The sequence below is a fragment of the Falco punctatus genome, assembly GCF_963210335.1.
Source record: "Falco punctatus genome assembly, chromosome: 11".
Taxonomy (NCBI): Eukaryota; Metazoa; Chordata; class Aves; order Falconiformes; family Falconidae; genus Falco; species Falco punctatus.
In genome coordinates, this window is record NC_137591.1 from 26,476,988 (window position 1) to 26,493,738 (window position 16,751).

A 16,751-nucleotide genomic window follows, 5' to 3' on the forward strand; every position below is an offset into this window, starting at 1 on the left:
GAGTAGCCCATCTCACGTTTGCTTTGAAAAGCTGAAGTATCGGAGTTGTGTGCAGGCAGCTGCTGTTGGGCACCTGATATGCAGAACGCTAACCTGTTTTAAAAAGATGCAGGTCAGTTTAGCGCTCTGTATGGAGATCTCTGATTTCTTGTTAGCAGGCCCTAAATCTCAGTAACTTGACATTTTTGTTCAGGTACAGATTCCTGTCCCTATAACTAATTGGTCCTGCAGAAAGTCTGAGGTGTAATTTATAGGTTGAAATAAGGCTAAGGATTAAGATTTGGAGGCAATTGGATACAGTGCTCTGGAATGGGGTGGAGATTTCAGATGACATAGGAGTAAAGCTATCTGCTTGTATCTGTGTACGAGAGGAGGAATAACATGCTGTTAGCAGTGGGAACACTTTTCCCCTTGAGGTTCTCATTCCTTAGCTTGACGTGCTTGGAGATACGGAGCAAAAGTCAGAATATGTGTTGCAAACTGTTCTCTTGGAGGAAGAAAAGAAAGGACAACATGTGAGTCCCAGCACAGGAGGGAACAGGAAGCAGTGTCAGGTGTCCAAATACATCAAAACAGTGAAAACTGTGTCTTTCTGGAAGAGTCAGGTTATGGAACTGCAAAATCAGATCCTGGGACCCAGCTTAAGAAAAGCTCAGGTCACTCGGAGTGACTTCGTGCTCATCGTGCTCAAACTTAGGTGCATTGGCCCAGCCAACCATGACTCTGAAGGGCGGATTTTAAGAAGGAAAGCTGAACTTCAGCAGGACAGTTTCACTTACAGATGAAGCAGATCGCAATGTTGCAGTGTAAGTTGGACTTGAAGAGGACACAGAAATCATGCTTTTTTAACAGCTTTTAGATGTTCTGAAACTAGGCCAAAGTTGTTTTTCAGAGTAAGACAAATTTAAAGGGAATTTGGGAGTTGGGAAGTTACCAAAAAGGGAATCTTATGTTTTCTTCAGCTGTGCACTCAAAATAGTGTTGCCTTCACCATTTCAACCATTCCTGATTCCCGTTCCCTTGGAGATGTATTTTGACTGAGCACACTTGGCTGTGTGTTGTTTCTCTTGAACCTTCTACTATATCACTTTTTTTTTTTGTAAGCTGTTTTTGTTTCTATTCTACTGTTGCTAGTGGTATCCTCCAACTTTTAGTGTGGGATTAATGGTTTTATGCATTTGCATGACATGCTTGAGGACCAGCTCTTAGATGGTGGTAGTATAGCTGGTTAAATGTGAAAATGTACAATGGCTTGGTGTAAGGTTTTAGTATTGGGGTGATTTTCATGCTTTATTATTACCCAAAATCATTGGGCTGCTTTAAATTTGTGTATGGTACAGTGAGATTGTTTTAGATAAATACCTGCTGTCAGGAATTTGTTTACAAGAAAGTCGGGTAGGTCTTCGTATTGTCTGAGCTGAATGGATAAGAACTTAAAACCTTTTGCATTTGTGGTTCTGGATATATTTCCACGCTGATCACGTTGCTGGCATGAGTGCAGTCTGTGGTCAGCAGGATGATTCTCCTCCAGCTACAAAGCAAGCTGATAGGACACCCGTGTGTTTTACAGCTGAGTCCTTGGTCATGCATGGTAGCTTTACGCAGATTTAAACATGGTGATCTGATACTAACTGTATTCCTTGGTAGTTGTTCCTCAGCAGCTTTTGCCAGGAAGGCACTGCTCTGATGAATAGGATTCAGACTAACAGTGTTATATTTCCTTTTCTTTTTAACCTTCCATGCTGCCATGAAATTTGCAGGGTATTGGGTGAAGGTGGGAAGGACTTTGAAGGGAGAGGGTAATATTGCAGGTTTGGGGTTTTTTTGGTTGCTTTATTTTTGTTTTCTAATGTTCGGTCTGTTCTTCCTTGCTGATGGGCACTAATGCACTTGATGCAGCTTGGCAGCAATAGTCGTTTTTGCTTCCAACTCTTACCTGTAGTATTGGAGCAGTTCAAGAGGTGGGAATGCATGCAAATCATCTCAAGTCTCTTGAGAGTAGTGGCAGTCTGGAGAAGCTGTGTCAGAGCTTTACAGTCTGTCTCATCTGCCACACAGCGTGATCAGTGTTGGACCAGATGTTGCTTAGAAGGGTCTGTGTGACTTCACACAGATGTTATGGAAGCGTCTGGAACAGGGCATCAAAAGTAGAGGGGTTAAAGCATAATTTTGGATGAGAGGACTGTGTCATGTTAATATTACATTCCAAAGCAGTGAAGAGGCAGAGCTGACGTTTCAAATTAATGTGTGTGTTCTGGAATCATTTACTTCATCCACATTAGCATGCATCCACTTGTGCTTTGATAAATAGCGCTCTCATCCAGCAGAAATGGCAGGTTTGTTTAATGAGGCATGAAGTAAATCAGCATGTGAAATCGAGGGGAAGATGGATTATTGACGACTCCCTTCCCTAATGTCCCCGCTCTTCCTTATTTGAAAGGAAAGGGAGATCTAGCAAGGGTGTTTTGCCAGTCTGGTCACGTTCATGAGGAGCTTTGATTTTCACTGCAGAAGGGTGTCTGTTTTTTTCTGCTTTTCAGTCAGGGCTTAGTGTGTGAGCATTGCTTGGATGGTGGCTGATTTGTTGATTGACTGACGTTTGAGGGCCAAGTCAGGAATTTGGAAGCTCATTTTCAAAGCACAGATGATCTTTCTCTGACATAGCCAAGGCATATGAACTATGCTGAGGTACTCATGAAGTGAATGCCAGGCACTTTTTTTGCCGTGGGAAAAACTTGTCCTGGCTGATGCTCCATCTGCTACTTGGTGGGCAGTGACGAGCTTACCTCATGGTATATACTAAATATCTTGGTCTTAACTTTGTTTGCTTTGAATGACAGTGCTTATTAGTCACTTAAAGAAAAAATACCCTTGTCTCTGTGGTTGTGGAAACCTATTTGTCCATAGACCCATGGCAGGAGTGTTTTAACTGTGTAATCTGACCTGCGTGCTATCAGCAAAGGTATTCAACAAAGTCTCTGGTCAGCATGCTACATTGAGGTTCATCAGGATTAGGTTAACAGGACAAATTTTTAAGAAAAAAAGGAGAAGGGAAGCTGTGTGAAGGGTGAGTTCTCTTCAAAAGAGGCTGGAAGTCCATTTCAGTCTGCTGTGTTTCTGCTTTGTCCAGGTTTCGAGGGAAGCGTCTGTGGGCACAATGTTGACGACTGCCCAAATCACAACTGTCAAAACGGGGGAATATGTGTGGATGGTGTGAACACATACAATTGCCGCTGCCCACCACAATGGACAGGTACGTAGTATGGAAAACAAATGCAAGGCTTCTGCCTCTGCCCACTGTATGACCGGCATTGTGTGTAGCTGAATGCAGCTAACATCTGTGCCTTGTTCTGCAGTCTGGGGGGCAGATGTCGGTGGAACACTTGAAAGAAGATTGTTTGCATCAAAACCACCGCAATGGAGGGCGGTTTTCCATTGCACCAGATTGTTACAGGCTTATGTGCACCTGGGTTTGGCGGACAGGTCCTATGATTCTTGAGCTGCAGTGCAGTGTGACTATCAGAGCTGCATTTCTGCTTGTATGGATTACTTTGTAAAAGGAGACGTGTTTTTTCAAAAGTACAAAACATTGCTTTGCTACTACAGGTGTGTGCATATAGTGGTGCTTTACTGGTACATTTGGGAGCATTTTTAACCTGGGATAATGATCCTCATGTAGATAATAGTAATGCCGATGACGAACAAATCTGAAAGGAAGCATAGGTGGGAGAAAGGGAGGGAAGAGGAGAAGTGTATGTATGGGAAGCTTACGTTTTTGCTACTATTATTTTCCTGCTGTGACTGATTTTTATCTGGAGTTCTCTGACCAGTAAAGCTACTTTTGCTTCATAAATGCGTCTGCTTTACTCTGAGTCTGTAGGGGGGAAAGGTGTGAATTTCAAGAAAGTGTTATACATGATGTAAGGGAGCAGCTTACAGGAAATTCAGTGTCATATTTAGTCACAAAATGTCTCTGTACCTCAAAAATAAACAAATACCTCCGGTTTTGGGGTAGGTTTTTTTGAGTCATACTAGACATTCTTAGCTGGCACACTTTTTCAGTTGAGCATAGTTTTGCCCTTCTTTCAAAATCATAGGTAAAAAAACAGCCCTAAAACTGGAAAACTTGAGGTATGGACTCAACTTGCATTTTTCCTTTCATGAAGTAAATTGGGATACTTGTTTTGGAACTACGCTTGAACTAGCTCCTCAGGTTCTGAAGAACCTGTCACACATTTTTCTCTGTATCTAGAAAATACTGTGTTTGAAACCAGAACATCTGTAGTGATTGGTAGCTCAGACAAGTGCACTGTGAGGAGCTTGATTACTTAGAGACCAGAGGTTTCATGCTCTAGGTTTTTTCCTCAGAGAGCATCATTCTCATGATAAACTGGTTGTCATTAACTGTAAATGAGGCTGCCAGTTTATCCTCATTAACTTTAAAAAATTCTGTATTCTTAAATGAAGTTAAAACCACATAAAAGTGAATGCACCACTGCTTGCAGAGGTTTTTTTACACCTAGTTTTTGAAACTAGGTGTAAATAGGAGAAAATGAGTCCTTCCCTTAATGAGCAAGTACCCTGGCTTCTATACTGCTTCTCTGTCTAGATGTCCTTAAAGCCTGCAGAAAGTGAAACCTGCAAAGGAAAATACAAAAGGGAGCTTCCATATGGAGCCAACAACCCTTCAGTGACCCTTAAAATCTTGCTCCATGCCACAGAAATTATAAACCTTGTTATGGCTTCTAGCATTTGTCAGTCGTAAATTAATCTCGGGCCTATTCTTGAAGCACAGAGGGTATGATGGATCATGAATGTGTACAGTGACGGTATATAATCTACAAGGGATAATTCTGCTTTGTAGGGGCATCGTAACCTTAGCTTGGCTTTCAGGATTTGGGTGGGTAGCTGCTGTCAACTAGGGATTGACTTCTGCAACTCAAGAACACCTGGAAGACACCTAGGTGGTAACAGGCTGTGATTCTGTTTGGTTTTGTGGTAGATTTTCTTTCTGATTAACTACTGAAGTTCTTTGCAATGCAGCTGTGGTGGTTCCCTCTCTAAACCTCTTACTGGCTCTGACTGGCTAGCATTTGGAAAAATTGTTAGACCCATTTTGTGGCTTGGTCTTGTGGCAGCTTTCTTCTGTGTGGACAGTTTGTCCAGGAAAACCTTGTGTGCATGAAGGATGCTTCCCTTCAGTGAAACCCTGGAAAGAGAGAGGAACTCCCCAAGCCTTATGTTCCCATGGCTTTCTAAAACAATTTAATGGAGTGGGCTTTCTGAGAATTTCCTTTGTTTATGGTGAAGTTAGGGTTATCAGCCCATCAGTGGTTTTAGCTGATGGCTTTTCAAGGCCGTTGACTTTCTGGTTTTCAAGAACAGGGTCAGTTTGGAACTAGCACTGGTCTCACCCTTTAGGAAACAGCAGCTTGGCTGTTTGGGCGGTGAGCGTTAGAGCCTTTGGGGAACTGAACTGTGTCTGAACAGTGTCAGTTCTGGTGTGCAAACTAAAACATCTGTAACTTTGGAAGTAGCTATGCATGTTTGTATTGGCATGCTTGACACGCGTAGGGCAGTAGCTCTGTGCATCCACAAGATGCCTTAGCAATAGCCATTCCTCCGCAGCGCAACTGCTGATCGCTGGAGGCTTATGATGGCAATGGAGGGCTGTGTCTGGTGTCTTCTCTGTGTTGCTTTGCTTGAAAGCCTGTGCAGTGACATGCTCTTGGCCAGCTGGCCTTTAAGAATTCATTTATTGCATTTGTAATACTCCTTTTGCCCGATAAATGTGTGTAGGTGATGTCCTGTGGTGCCCCAAAATCCTGTCCAGCTCCACAGTGAATGCAGCCATGTGGACAAACTTCTTGTGAGTTACCTGAATGCCTCTTGTTCTAATGTGGTGCTGCAGATCATCCCAGCAGCGACTCTTTCCTGCATCTTCAATTAGAGACCAAGAAGGTGCAGGATGACTGTGCGTGTCCAGCTTGGAGACATGAGGGGTGATACCGAGGCGGGGCACAAAATAGGGAAGGTAGATGGAGCACTGCTAGAATAGTTTGAAGAGAGAGGGGACTTCTATCAAGACTAAACGGCAGCTGATGCTGACAGGAGTAAAAAGCAATAAAATTTGAGTTACTCAGCAATAAGGAAATGTCATTGTACAAGTGCAGGTCCATCCTTTGCACAAACATGGTTTATAACATTGTAAATCATCTCTAAGGTAAGTGAAGAGGAGAGAGCTGAGCAAACAAATCTTTTAGTCTGTCCTGAAAAAGTCTTATAGCCCAACAGTGTCAAACTGTGAGAGTGAACACTTGAGGAAATGAAAAGCTTCCAGTGAGACCTTGCAGCTAGAGGACATTGTGTGCTGCCTCAAAAAAACCAAGCACAAATACGCATGTTTGTAAGTAAACGTCAGCCAAAAGTGAAAGAACGTTAAATTTTCTAAAAATACTTAACAGTGTAGATGCGCTGTCTTCATAACAGTTCTGCATTCTTTTCCTTCAAATACTTACTTGTCAACTCTTGGAGAAGTTTAAATTGGTCTGTTTGCAGTTTTTTAGTCTTTATTTAACCTTTGTGATGTGGATGATGATCTAGCCTGTTTGTTAATATAGTTTGTGCTTCATGGCAGAGAGAAACCAGTCCAATTCCTTGCTAGAAAAATCAAGAAGCTGTACTGCATCCGATGAGGAATAGCTTTGTGTAAAGTAATATTGAAGCATCCTTTACTGAAACAGAATCTGTCCCAATTCCTTTTGGTAACCATCTGCTTCTTGTAATTCCCTGACAGGTGGTAGGCTGGACTACATAACTATGCATTTTTTAAAAAATATTTTTTCTGCTTGCTGCTAAAATACAGCTTTTGAGACATTGTTTGTTTTTGGTCTAATTTCCTGTTCCTCAAACAGAGCTCACTGCTCCTCCTTTGTTGAAGTGTGTGCCTTCTCTTTCTTGTTTTGCTGTTTTGTCCAGAAAGATAAAATCTTGCCTTTCAGAGACAATGACAAGAAATTCCTGCTGTCAGTAATGTTTTTGTCACCTTCAAAGTTCTCGTATTTCATATGCTTACAGTGATTGTCAACCTCATAAGGCTGTAACTGGCAAGAGAATCTTGGAATAGGTATTGGTGAAACTGCCTCACATCTTTCCTGTTGCTGAATGTGAATTGATTTTTGTTGTTTGTTTAAGGATGACTTTATCTTGTCCCAGGCTAAATCCTTTCTCAGAACCAGTGTTTGCTGGTTCCTTTGAAGGCATAATGTTGCAGATATGTAACGAAGCTCATCTTTTCTTGGAAATAAATCGAGATGCTTTTGTGAAAGACTGAAGTCTGTTCCTCTGTGTGTCAGGCCAGAGAATTTGGTGTGTTTTATGCATGATTTGGGCCAAAATTAGCCAGCAATCCTGGCTAATGCCTGTGTCATATGAAGATGCTTTATGCTGTTCCGCAGCAGTTAGACCAGCCTGATGTGCTCACTCTGCAGTCTGAGGACGAAGGTGTCTTTGCCTTCTCTTCCTGCTCCCAGTCACTCTTCCCCTTCCCCTGAGCTGGCTCTGGTTTTTGTTGGAGTGTGCCACTTCAGTTTACTAATCTAGTAAAAAATCCTGTTCAACTGCCTTCCTCCCTGGGATCAGGAATTAAAATTCACAGAGCAGTCTCATGGGTGAGTGGGTGCAGAGGAAGCGATGGCAGTGCAGGACACTGATGTGAAAGGTTAGGGTGTCCTTCTGCAGGACACAGTGAAACCATCTGAAAGTGTAAAGGCTACTCAGTTGTTCCAGTCTACAATTCATATAAAGAAACAAAGCTTTGTTTAAGATGCACCTGTTTATGTCGTTGATCTAACCTATGCAGCTTTGAGTCAAGAAAGATGAGTTGAGAAATTGGGTACTAAAGTGATTAACAGTATAAAATGCTGTAAATGCTTTTGTTTTTCTTGGCTGAGGACGACTCGTACTTCACTGTGGAAAGTTTGCAGTGTTTCAGAGGATCATCATCAGTCTCTGTTTGGCCCAAATCACCTTTCAGGAACCGCAGAGATTAGGATTCGTATCCTCTGTCAAGTCCTTTGAACGGTTTGCTCCAGAAGTGCTGCATCAAGAGTTGTGTGATGAGTGTCTGGGTTTGGGGGGGACACACTGTCCACACTCAAGTGGGTTTTGGAAGAGCTACGTTATAGTGCTTCAGTTGCAGGCTTGGCCTGCTTGCCTCTTTTCATTATTTCTACCCCTGTGGCTGGGAAGGCGAGACTCCCATGGCAGTTGTATTTAGGCTTTGTTTTCCCTTGAAAAGGGGGCTCCAGTGAACTGTATATTTTAAAATCTAGGCGACCTTTGTCTCAAGGGAAGCACAGTGTGCTAACAGCTGACTCCACCAAATAACTCCAGCATTGGGATCTAGCTTAAGAAGCAAATGTTTGTCTTGAGCAGAAAAGCTCTTCAGGCAGCAGAGCTGTGCTTTTTAATTAAAATAGCTGTTAGCTTGGTCATATGCTCTTAAACACTAGCACAAGGGTTACTTTTTCTGCAGAGCTTTAGGCAGGAATTTTCAAAGGGGGGAGTTAAGGGTTCGATTCCTATTTAATTAGAGTAATATTTGCTCCCTACTTTAGTTTTCTTTAAAAATCCGAGCCTTAAACTCTGGGCAGGCGTGACTTTTCTTTGCTAAGAAGGGAGGATAAACATCAAAAGGCTAATGTTTAACATTTTTATGTAAGATCGTATGCTCTGGTATTTTGTTTTTTAAAACTTCCTTTGCCAAATACCACTTTTCCTCAGCTTCTGTATCACAAAGTATACAGTAACAAGTCATGTTAACTCAGTGTTCAAAAAAAGTACTGCCTTGCTGGAATAGATGCTTGAAATATAGAGGAGACAACTCTGACATTAGATGATATGGTTCATAAATGCTGAGCGTGCCAGTCTCCTAAATTATGGAAAATGCATACTTGCTATTTTCTATAGAGTATTGGTTATTGCCAGAGAATGCTGTAAGGGTTGCACTTTTTTCTGATTCTGGTTGGTATGTGCATATATGACGTCCAGGGAACAGTCTTTACCTTTATATTAGCACAGGGAGGCTAGGTCAGAGACTCCTGTGAGAAGAGCAGTCATCTTTCCCGGTGGTGTGGTAATGGTAGACTTTCTGTTGCCTTTCCAGACTATTAAAAAGCATAGTAGCTTCTTTGGTACTGGCGGAGAACTGTCTACGCCAGAGTTGGCAAGTTGGCTGGTGATTTGCTGTCACTACAGTAGTATCTCCAAGAGACAGCTCTCTGAAGGAGGCCAAGAGGGATTATGATTCTCTTTCTTCCTTCGTGTTTGAACTGGCAGCTACAAAGGGAGCAGGGAGCACGTGGCAGCCTCTAGAGCTGGCAGCTCCAGATTTGAGTGTACAAATGATTTGAAACATTGGAACATAAAGTTTATCCTGGATGTTGTTTGTTTCTCTTGTGCTTGATTCCAGTGTTGTGCAGACGGATTTCAGAGGCATTAGAAGTTGCCCCGTTAGTCAGTACCTTATCCAGTATGGATTCTGGAACACCTACCACAACTTCCCATTTGTTTTGCGCTGCTTTCCACGTCCTTACAGCAAGCCTTGGTTAGGAGGTAGCTGTAATAAAACACCTGAGGTGTTAACAGCTGAACTGCTCTGACAGAATGACAACATCCAATTTAGACCATGCTGCTGCCTCTTCCCTTGTGTCTTTGGTGGCTTTCCAGGTTGGGAAATACTCTTTGCAATCAGATGTGCCAAATAATCTCTTGTGGAGCTGTCTTTAAGTTTTCAGTACATCTTGCATGCGTTTGGCACTAGAACAAAATAGACTAGACCGCTGTGGTGTGGCTGGGTTAGTGGATGTGCTCTGTAAGACCAGGCTAACAGGTAACAGTTGTTTTAACTCCATCTGACTTGTTTCTGGCAGTTTCTGTCCCTTCCCTTGTACTCAGAATGAGGTGATTTGTCTTAGGATAATTACTAAAGATGCGTTGCTGAGATAGCTTGAGAAAATGAAGCTTTTATTGTAAGGGTTGGCTCCAACTGTTACATTTTTGTCTTGCACATCTTTTAACTTGTTAGGTATTTCCGTGATTCACTGGATTTTCCAGAGGTAAAGAGAAATGAAAAATGGAGAGTAGTTTGGTGATGTGTATTTCCTTTTGGTTGCTGCTTTATCCTGCTGTTGTCCCCAGTTGTTCTGCCTACCAGTGCCATATTAAAACAGTCTGTTGTTGGTGCATCACTAATAATTTTTAGGAACTTTGTTCAGTTAGTTTGTATTACTGCCTCTGAAGCCCTATCAGGACCAGGACTGCCCTCTCTACCCAGTAGTCTGTGGGGAGTGATTTAGGGCAGTATTTAATGGATCAGGGCGTGCATAAGTCTCTTAAAGCCCAGAGTTTTGTATTTGGGGGTTGTAAAATCCCTTGTAAAAGCCCATTAGTTCCACTACATGCTTCCCAGTGTGGTTATGAAATTAAACTCTTTTCTCTACCATATTAGCCTAAAATAAACACAGATGTTTACTCTGCTTGCTACAATTGTAGATTCATTTTCAATTGTTCAAATTCTATATTAAGCTCTTAAAATTTATGGTATCTTGGATGGCATTTGACATTGCCCAAGATACAGTAGATCTGTTAAACCCCAGAACTCAACACCTGAGGTTTGGAAATGGCTGCTGCTGCTTTGCTGCTCTGTAGTTCTGTATTTCAAATAGGAGAAAGATGGTGTGAGATCCCGGGGAAGAAGCAATTTTTTTGAGCTGTGATGCCTCTCACTTCTTTAGAAGACTCCTGCAAGGGAAAAAATACTTGGCTTCAGGGGAAACCACTGTAATACTTATGTAGGGAAGACCTTTACTGAAAACACATACAACTGGGGGCACTTTCTGCAGATGTAAACAGTGTAGCGCATTGAATTCTTTGTGCGCCTGAAGCCATCCCTGGAGCTGAAAGCAGCAGTTGTATTCATCTGATTGCCTGCAGGGAGCTGTGGAGATAGATGGCTTTGTCAGAGCGTCTGGAATTTGGATGTGATCTGGACATCACACTGAGATCCCATTCTCTCAGTATTTCTTGTTTATTGCTTTGGATGTTCTTGTTAAATAAAGGTGTTGCCTCTTTCAGACAAATTTGAAGTTCTTTGCTCTGAGATACCTTGTGTCGGTATAAATGATCAACTATTTTCTTTTGTATACCTCACCATGTGCTGCATCTTCCCTGCAATAACTGTTGTATTACACTTTTTATCATCTGCCTTTCTCCCTTTGTGGCTGGCAATTGCTTTCTAAGTCTCTTATGAAATTCTTCTCTCTGTTGGCCTGTCAGACACTGAACTCTATCCCTGTTCAGTGTTTTTATTCAGAGGTGGTGGCTTCAGTACTGCAAAATGTATTCCAGACTGAGGCTATGCCACTGGTATTACACAACAGCAACTGTTTGCATTAGCTATTCTTCCTTGTAGTCAAATGTCTTGTCAGTGATGTTTATTTTGTTGATTAAAGCTGTGATTGAGCAGAGGTCCCTGCTGAACTCTTCCAGGGAAGCTGAAGTGTTTCCTCAAGGAGTGCCTAACCTAAACTTTTTGCAACAAGTCAGTTCGCCTTTGTGTTTTACTTGGCGTTTGAGCATCAAGCCTTGTCTGCTGTTGTGCTGCCCAGCAACCTTGCTTGGTTAAATCTGAAATTCCCTGGCTTCCTCTTGGATAATGTAAATGTTATTTTGTTAAAGATATCGCTGCCTACTGTTCCTCTCCTTCCAGGCTGTTAATTAAATGCTCCAGTGCCTGTATGTATTCATTAATTGTAACTTAGTTTTTTCAAGGAGTATGGATAATTCTGTGCATTAAAGATCAATTGAATTTTTTAAGAAATACGTAATTGAGAAACAGGGGAGTGAATGTATTTTTCATAAGCACCATTTTACTAGAAGGCCTGATGGCTCCGTGCAATTTTTCCTTTATTTTTCATTTGCTGAGGAGACTCACACAGGCGGCTTAAGGAATCTGAGCTTTGACCTGACTGACCAACATGCATTGGGTTATGCTGTCAATGCAGATGTTTTCCTTGTGTCACAAGAAAGAGCTGGACAGAGAAATGTCCTTCCCCAGCCAGCTGTGGCCTGCCAGCCGGCATCCTGAATATACGCGTGGGTAGTTAGAGAGGGGAAGAAACTTCGTGGTCCCCTGTGGCGTGGCATTGCTAACCTTCCACCAGTTAGGTTTGGTCATTTATACCAACAGTGTTTCTTATCTCCTAGTCCATTCTTGAGTCTTGATAAGATGCTGTTCACCTTCTCACTTAGTAGTCCTTTGAAACTTGGAGAAAAAAAGTAAACAACTCTCATAAGCCATGCTTTCTTTAGCTGTACTGGTTGTATTCAAAACCCATACAACAATCTTTGCAATACTTTGTGAATTAAATTACCCTTTCAGAGAGAGAATTTCTGCCTGGGCGTGGTTTATACCTTTCCAGACAGCGCTTTCAAGAGAGCTAGTGAGCTCTTCCCTGTGTACTGCAGCGCTGGTCTGAGTAAGTGGCAAACTTCTGGTGAGGCACTGAGAGGATGGGGGCATAAGAGCTTCTTGAAATGTGATACTTGATACTCCTCTTCCAGTGAGTCTCTTAGGACCTTGAGGACCAGTTCCTGATTCTTGCTGGATTATCTTTCCAGTGTCACAAAGATTTTCTGACTTCCCATTCAGTCTGAGACCAGTGGTGTCACGGTTGTGATTTGAAGAGAAATGGACGTTGCTGTCTTCCCAGCTCAGTTTTCAAGGAACTATTTTTTTTTTTTCCCCCAAAGCACAGGAAGGTATTTGCATCCTTTGTCCTTCTAAATATTTTTAGTGCCTAAACTAAGTGTGAGATCTCCTCTCAGGAGCTTTAGCATCTAGTACTCCAGCTGTGCATTAGCAGTCTTTCCTGCTGGAGAGCTGTTAAGAGGCCATGAAAACTTTCTCTTTTATGGGAAGTCTGCTCTGCCAAAGCTGAAGACCTCAGATTGACCTGGCTGTGTTCATCTGCAGAATCGGGGCAGCTGGAATTCAGGTTTATGCAAAGCCTGTAGGTTCCGTAGGATCAGCTTTTGGAGGTGCCTGTTGCTGCTTGCCAGGGTGACTGGTTTCCTATCTGCTCAAGCTAATGCTCTACTTCTTCAGTGTGGTGTTGTACTCATCTTATGTGTTGTCTGCCTTACCTTTATAAATGAGGCTTTATTTTCTTTTTTAACATAAAGACCTCTAGGAGATGGGGCTGGCTGTTTCTCGTCAATGAAATCTGGTACAGTTACTTCAGGGACCTTGAAGCAGTGCATCCTGTGTCTGCCTAAAGAGAAGCTCCCAGAGTTCCTGTCCAGTTCCTGCTGGTCTGAAAATGGGAGCAATTAAAGCAGCAAACATGTCTGTCTTTATGGCTTTTCTGAGGGGAAATATGCAGGAAGTGACTTAGTTTCATAGTGGGCAAAAAGTGCTAAGAGTTGAAGGCTGTTCCCCTTTTCTACTTCTAGTTTTCAATTTTGAAATACCACATGGATGAGCTGTTTACTTTGTACAAGGTCACTTCAGAACCTGAGTCGGCATTTTGTTGATTTCCCAGGCTCTGCAAATATCAAGGTTAGGTTAGGCTTTTATTAGTTTCTTGGAGTAATTTGTGTTTCCTTTCTTGCTGTGTTATATATGTATGTTTCTATATTTCCTTTAAAATACTGTACAGTTAGTGTATTTGCACTTGCCTGCACTAGTTCACCCGATATTGAAGATGTTGCTTTTAGAAATGTAACTGAAACATTAAGAGCACAAGAAGAGAAATACCTACAGAAACTTGCAGCTAAATGGATTAACAGTTAGCTGAAGGGATTGTGGCATTCAGAAACACTAAGGTTATGAAGACCTATATGACACTGTGCAATTCATAATGGAGTTTGCACTTGGGAGTTGAACTTCATTTTTGTGAATGAGAGACTTGATTCTTCCTAAAATTAACGAACAGAAAACAAGCTTACCAATGCATGGCTACAAGTGAATATACCTGGTTTGGTTACAATTAAGTCAAAGCAGCATCCTTAAGTAAATTGTTTCAGAGATCTTTTGTCTCATTTGACTTAAGTCAACCTGTCAGAGAGAAGCCTTGTGTAGGATATTCATTGAGAAGTTTTAGAATTAAATCCTGGTTTATGTCCAATACTGAAAGAGATTCTCTGCTGTGAAAAAACCATTCAGGAAGCTCCTGGGACAGATGCTACGCTAAAGACCTAGGTTGCTAATAATAGAAACATCAAATCTTTTCTTTGCAGCGCTTCCCCAAAATATGAATCTACTTCTATCACTTGCAGAAGGAATTGAAGTCTCTATTGAGGGCAAATCAGTGCTTTCCAGAAAATGAGAGCTTGTGGCCATCCTGCAGTCCCACTAAGAATTAAGTGATGCTACTGCTTTGGGGGAGGACAGTCTTGAAAGCCATTTACAAATGTGTGATGCTACTTTATGGGGAAAAAAACCCAACAAAACAAACAACATAAAAGCCCAAATAAACAACAACCGAAAAAAAAAACCCCTTCCAGAAACCTGTGTTGAAGAACTCTAATGTCGATCATTAATCCCATGTTGTTAACACCTAAAGATTTAAAACCACCATATAAGCAACTGTAGGGTATCTAAAAAAGCCTAAACCCCTCCAAACCATCCCACCTAACCCCCCCCTTGTTTCTCTCCTTTTGAAGACTTTGGGCTACAGAATGCATTTCCAAGCCACTCGAGCTGCACTTCAGCAGGAAGGGCTCAAGAATTTTTGGGCAATTCACCACTGCCAGCTAAGAAATGCAGGGGCCTTGGACGTTAGTCTTGGGATTTGCAGTATTTCAAAGCAGTTCCAAGATCTTTCACAAATTATTACATTGCCTTAAGGATCATAAGACTGAGTGCTTATTAGTGTAATTAGACTGATATGCTCTGCTTGCCTTATGTTCCTTCTGATTCGCATATTTTTGCGCAGAAGTTGAGTCTGGTTTTCAATTATAACTTCAATAATGAACAAGTTTTTTTCATTAAAATACTGAGTAGTAAAATGCAATAGTTAATTGCTCATTTGTACCCCTCATACTGGGTTGAATTTCCTTTGTTTTTAAAAGAAACTGCATTAAGATAGATCTCTTTGATTTGTATTCATAAATAAACACAAATATGAGATCTGGTAGCAGCAAAAGGAGCATTAGAAATCTGAGAAGCTAAGATCAAATTTAAGGACCTCAAACATGGTATGTTCTTTAAATACAGTTGAATTGCTCAAAGTTTAAACTCTGCTTTTTTGTCTGTCTTGGGGAAACACTGATACACCTTTTAAAAGTTTGTTTAGGACTGTGGAAATATGGAATAACCCAGGGCATTGGGTTGCTGAAAGGACCTATGTGATGTCACTTGATACTGTCCTTTTTAGAAGTGGAGAATAAATGCTAGGAAAAAAAGTAAAAAATCCTAAGTGTTGATATTGCTAGTGACACATGAAAAGTCCCAAACAAACCCAGAGAGTTTATCTAAGGAGCAGTTTGTCCCTCTTTGCTTAAAAAAAAATCGCCAAACAAACTATGTGTACATGCAGACGCCCTCCCCCAATCCACCAAAAACCTCCACAAAACTTTACATTTCAGGAGTTCTATTCAGCCAGTCACAAGACAAGTGATTTGGAGAGAGGATTAACAATCCGGAGTGGTGTGGCAACTTCAGCGCTGAAAACTCCTGGCACTCTAGTGATACTGAGTTTGAATAGGCTGTGGTTAAAAGGAGGGTATAAATGCTGCAAGAGCTTCTGCAAAACGATCGTGCTGTGGATGAGTGTGTGTCAGGGTGCGTGTTCTTTGGTCTGGGTTGGGCCCCCTCCAAGAAAAGGAGCAAAATCACTTTATTATGAGTAAATAATGTCTTGATTATTTTTTTTTGAAAGGAAATCAATTGTGTTGACTTGTGAGATATGTGTGGCTACTAGGAACCAGTCTGAGATTACTGACTCTCCAGTTTGGTTACTGATAAGCTAATACTGAAAGCTAACGATCAAACAACTTCTGTTATGACAAATGCACAGGTTTGTTTTACCATAATGTAGAAAGCTGTGTTTTGCAGATAACAATATGAAGTGTTAGATTTTCCCCTAACTGTTTAACTAAGTAAACTGGGAAGTGAAGATTAATTCTGAAAGCTTTATTATTATTACTATTACTACTGTTAAAATTTCATGTTTTTCCGAGTGATACGATCCTTGTTTTGAAGCAGCTGTACTGGAGGAAGGAACACATGCACAGAACAAAGTCAGTTGTGCAACTTTTTAAATAATAATAATTATTCTATTTCTTTGCCACTAAGGAAAAAAAAAAGTAGAGTTCACAGGACCAAAGGCTAAGATTTATTTAAGTACTTTGAAAACAAAAGGAATCATGATTTGCGTATAGTAGATGAAGATGATTAAGACTGAACACTTTTACATTCCTGCCAACAAAAAATGTTTCAGTTCTGTGTATTGGAGGAGGTTTTATGTGTGTACTTGCATCATAATTTCTGGGTCATTAATAAACAAGGTGACTGTTAAGCAACATCTAGTAAGTGTTTTTAAACTGGCAAACCTGAATAAACTGGAGCCCAGGCAAATTGGCAGTGCTGTGGTCTGCTCTTGAATTTCTTATTCTTGGAAAACAGGGGGAATTCCAGGCAAATATAAGTCTGCAGTTGATACAATAGCTGGAGATGACAAACAGGA

At 41.3% G+C, this 16,751-nt stretch overlaps 1 protein-coding gene across 1 annotated transcript in view; it reads left to right on the top strand.

The window, feature by feature from the left end:
* Positions 1-16,751, top strand: part of NOTCH2 (notch receptor 2) — an 87,283-nt gene that overhangs the window by 24,796 nt on the left and 45,736 nt on the right. The window contains exon 5 of the mRNA XM_080407312.1: positions 3,131-3,253. Within this exon, the coding sequence (XP_080263438.1) occupies positions 3,131-3,253 (123 nt within the window). The remainder of the gene's footprint in view (positions 1-3,130; positions 3,254-16,751) is intronic.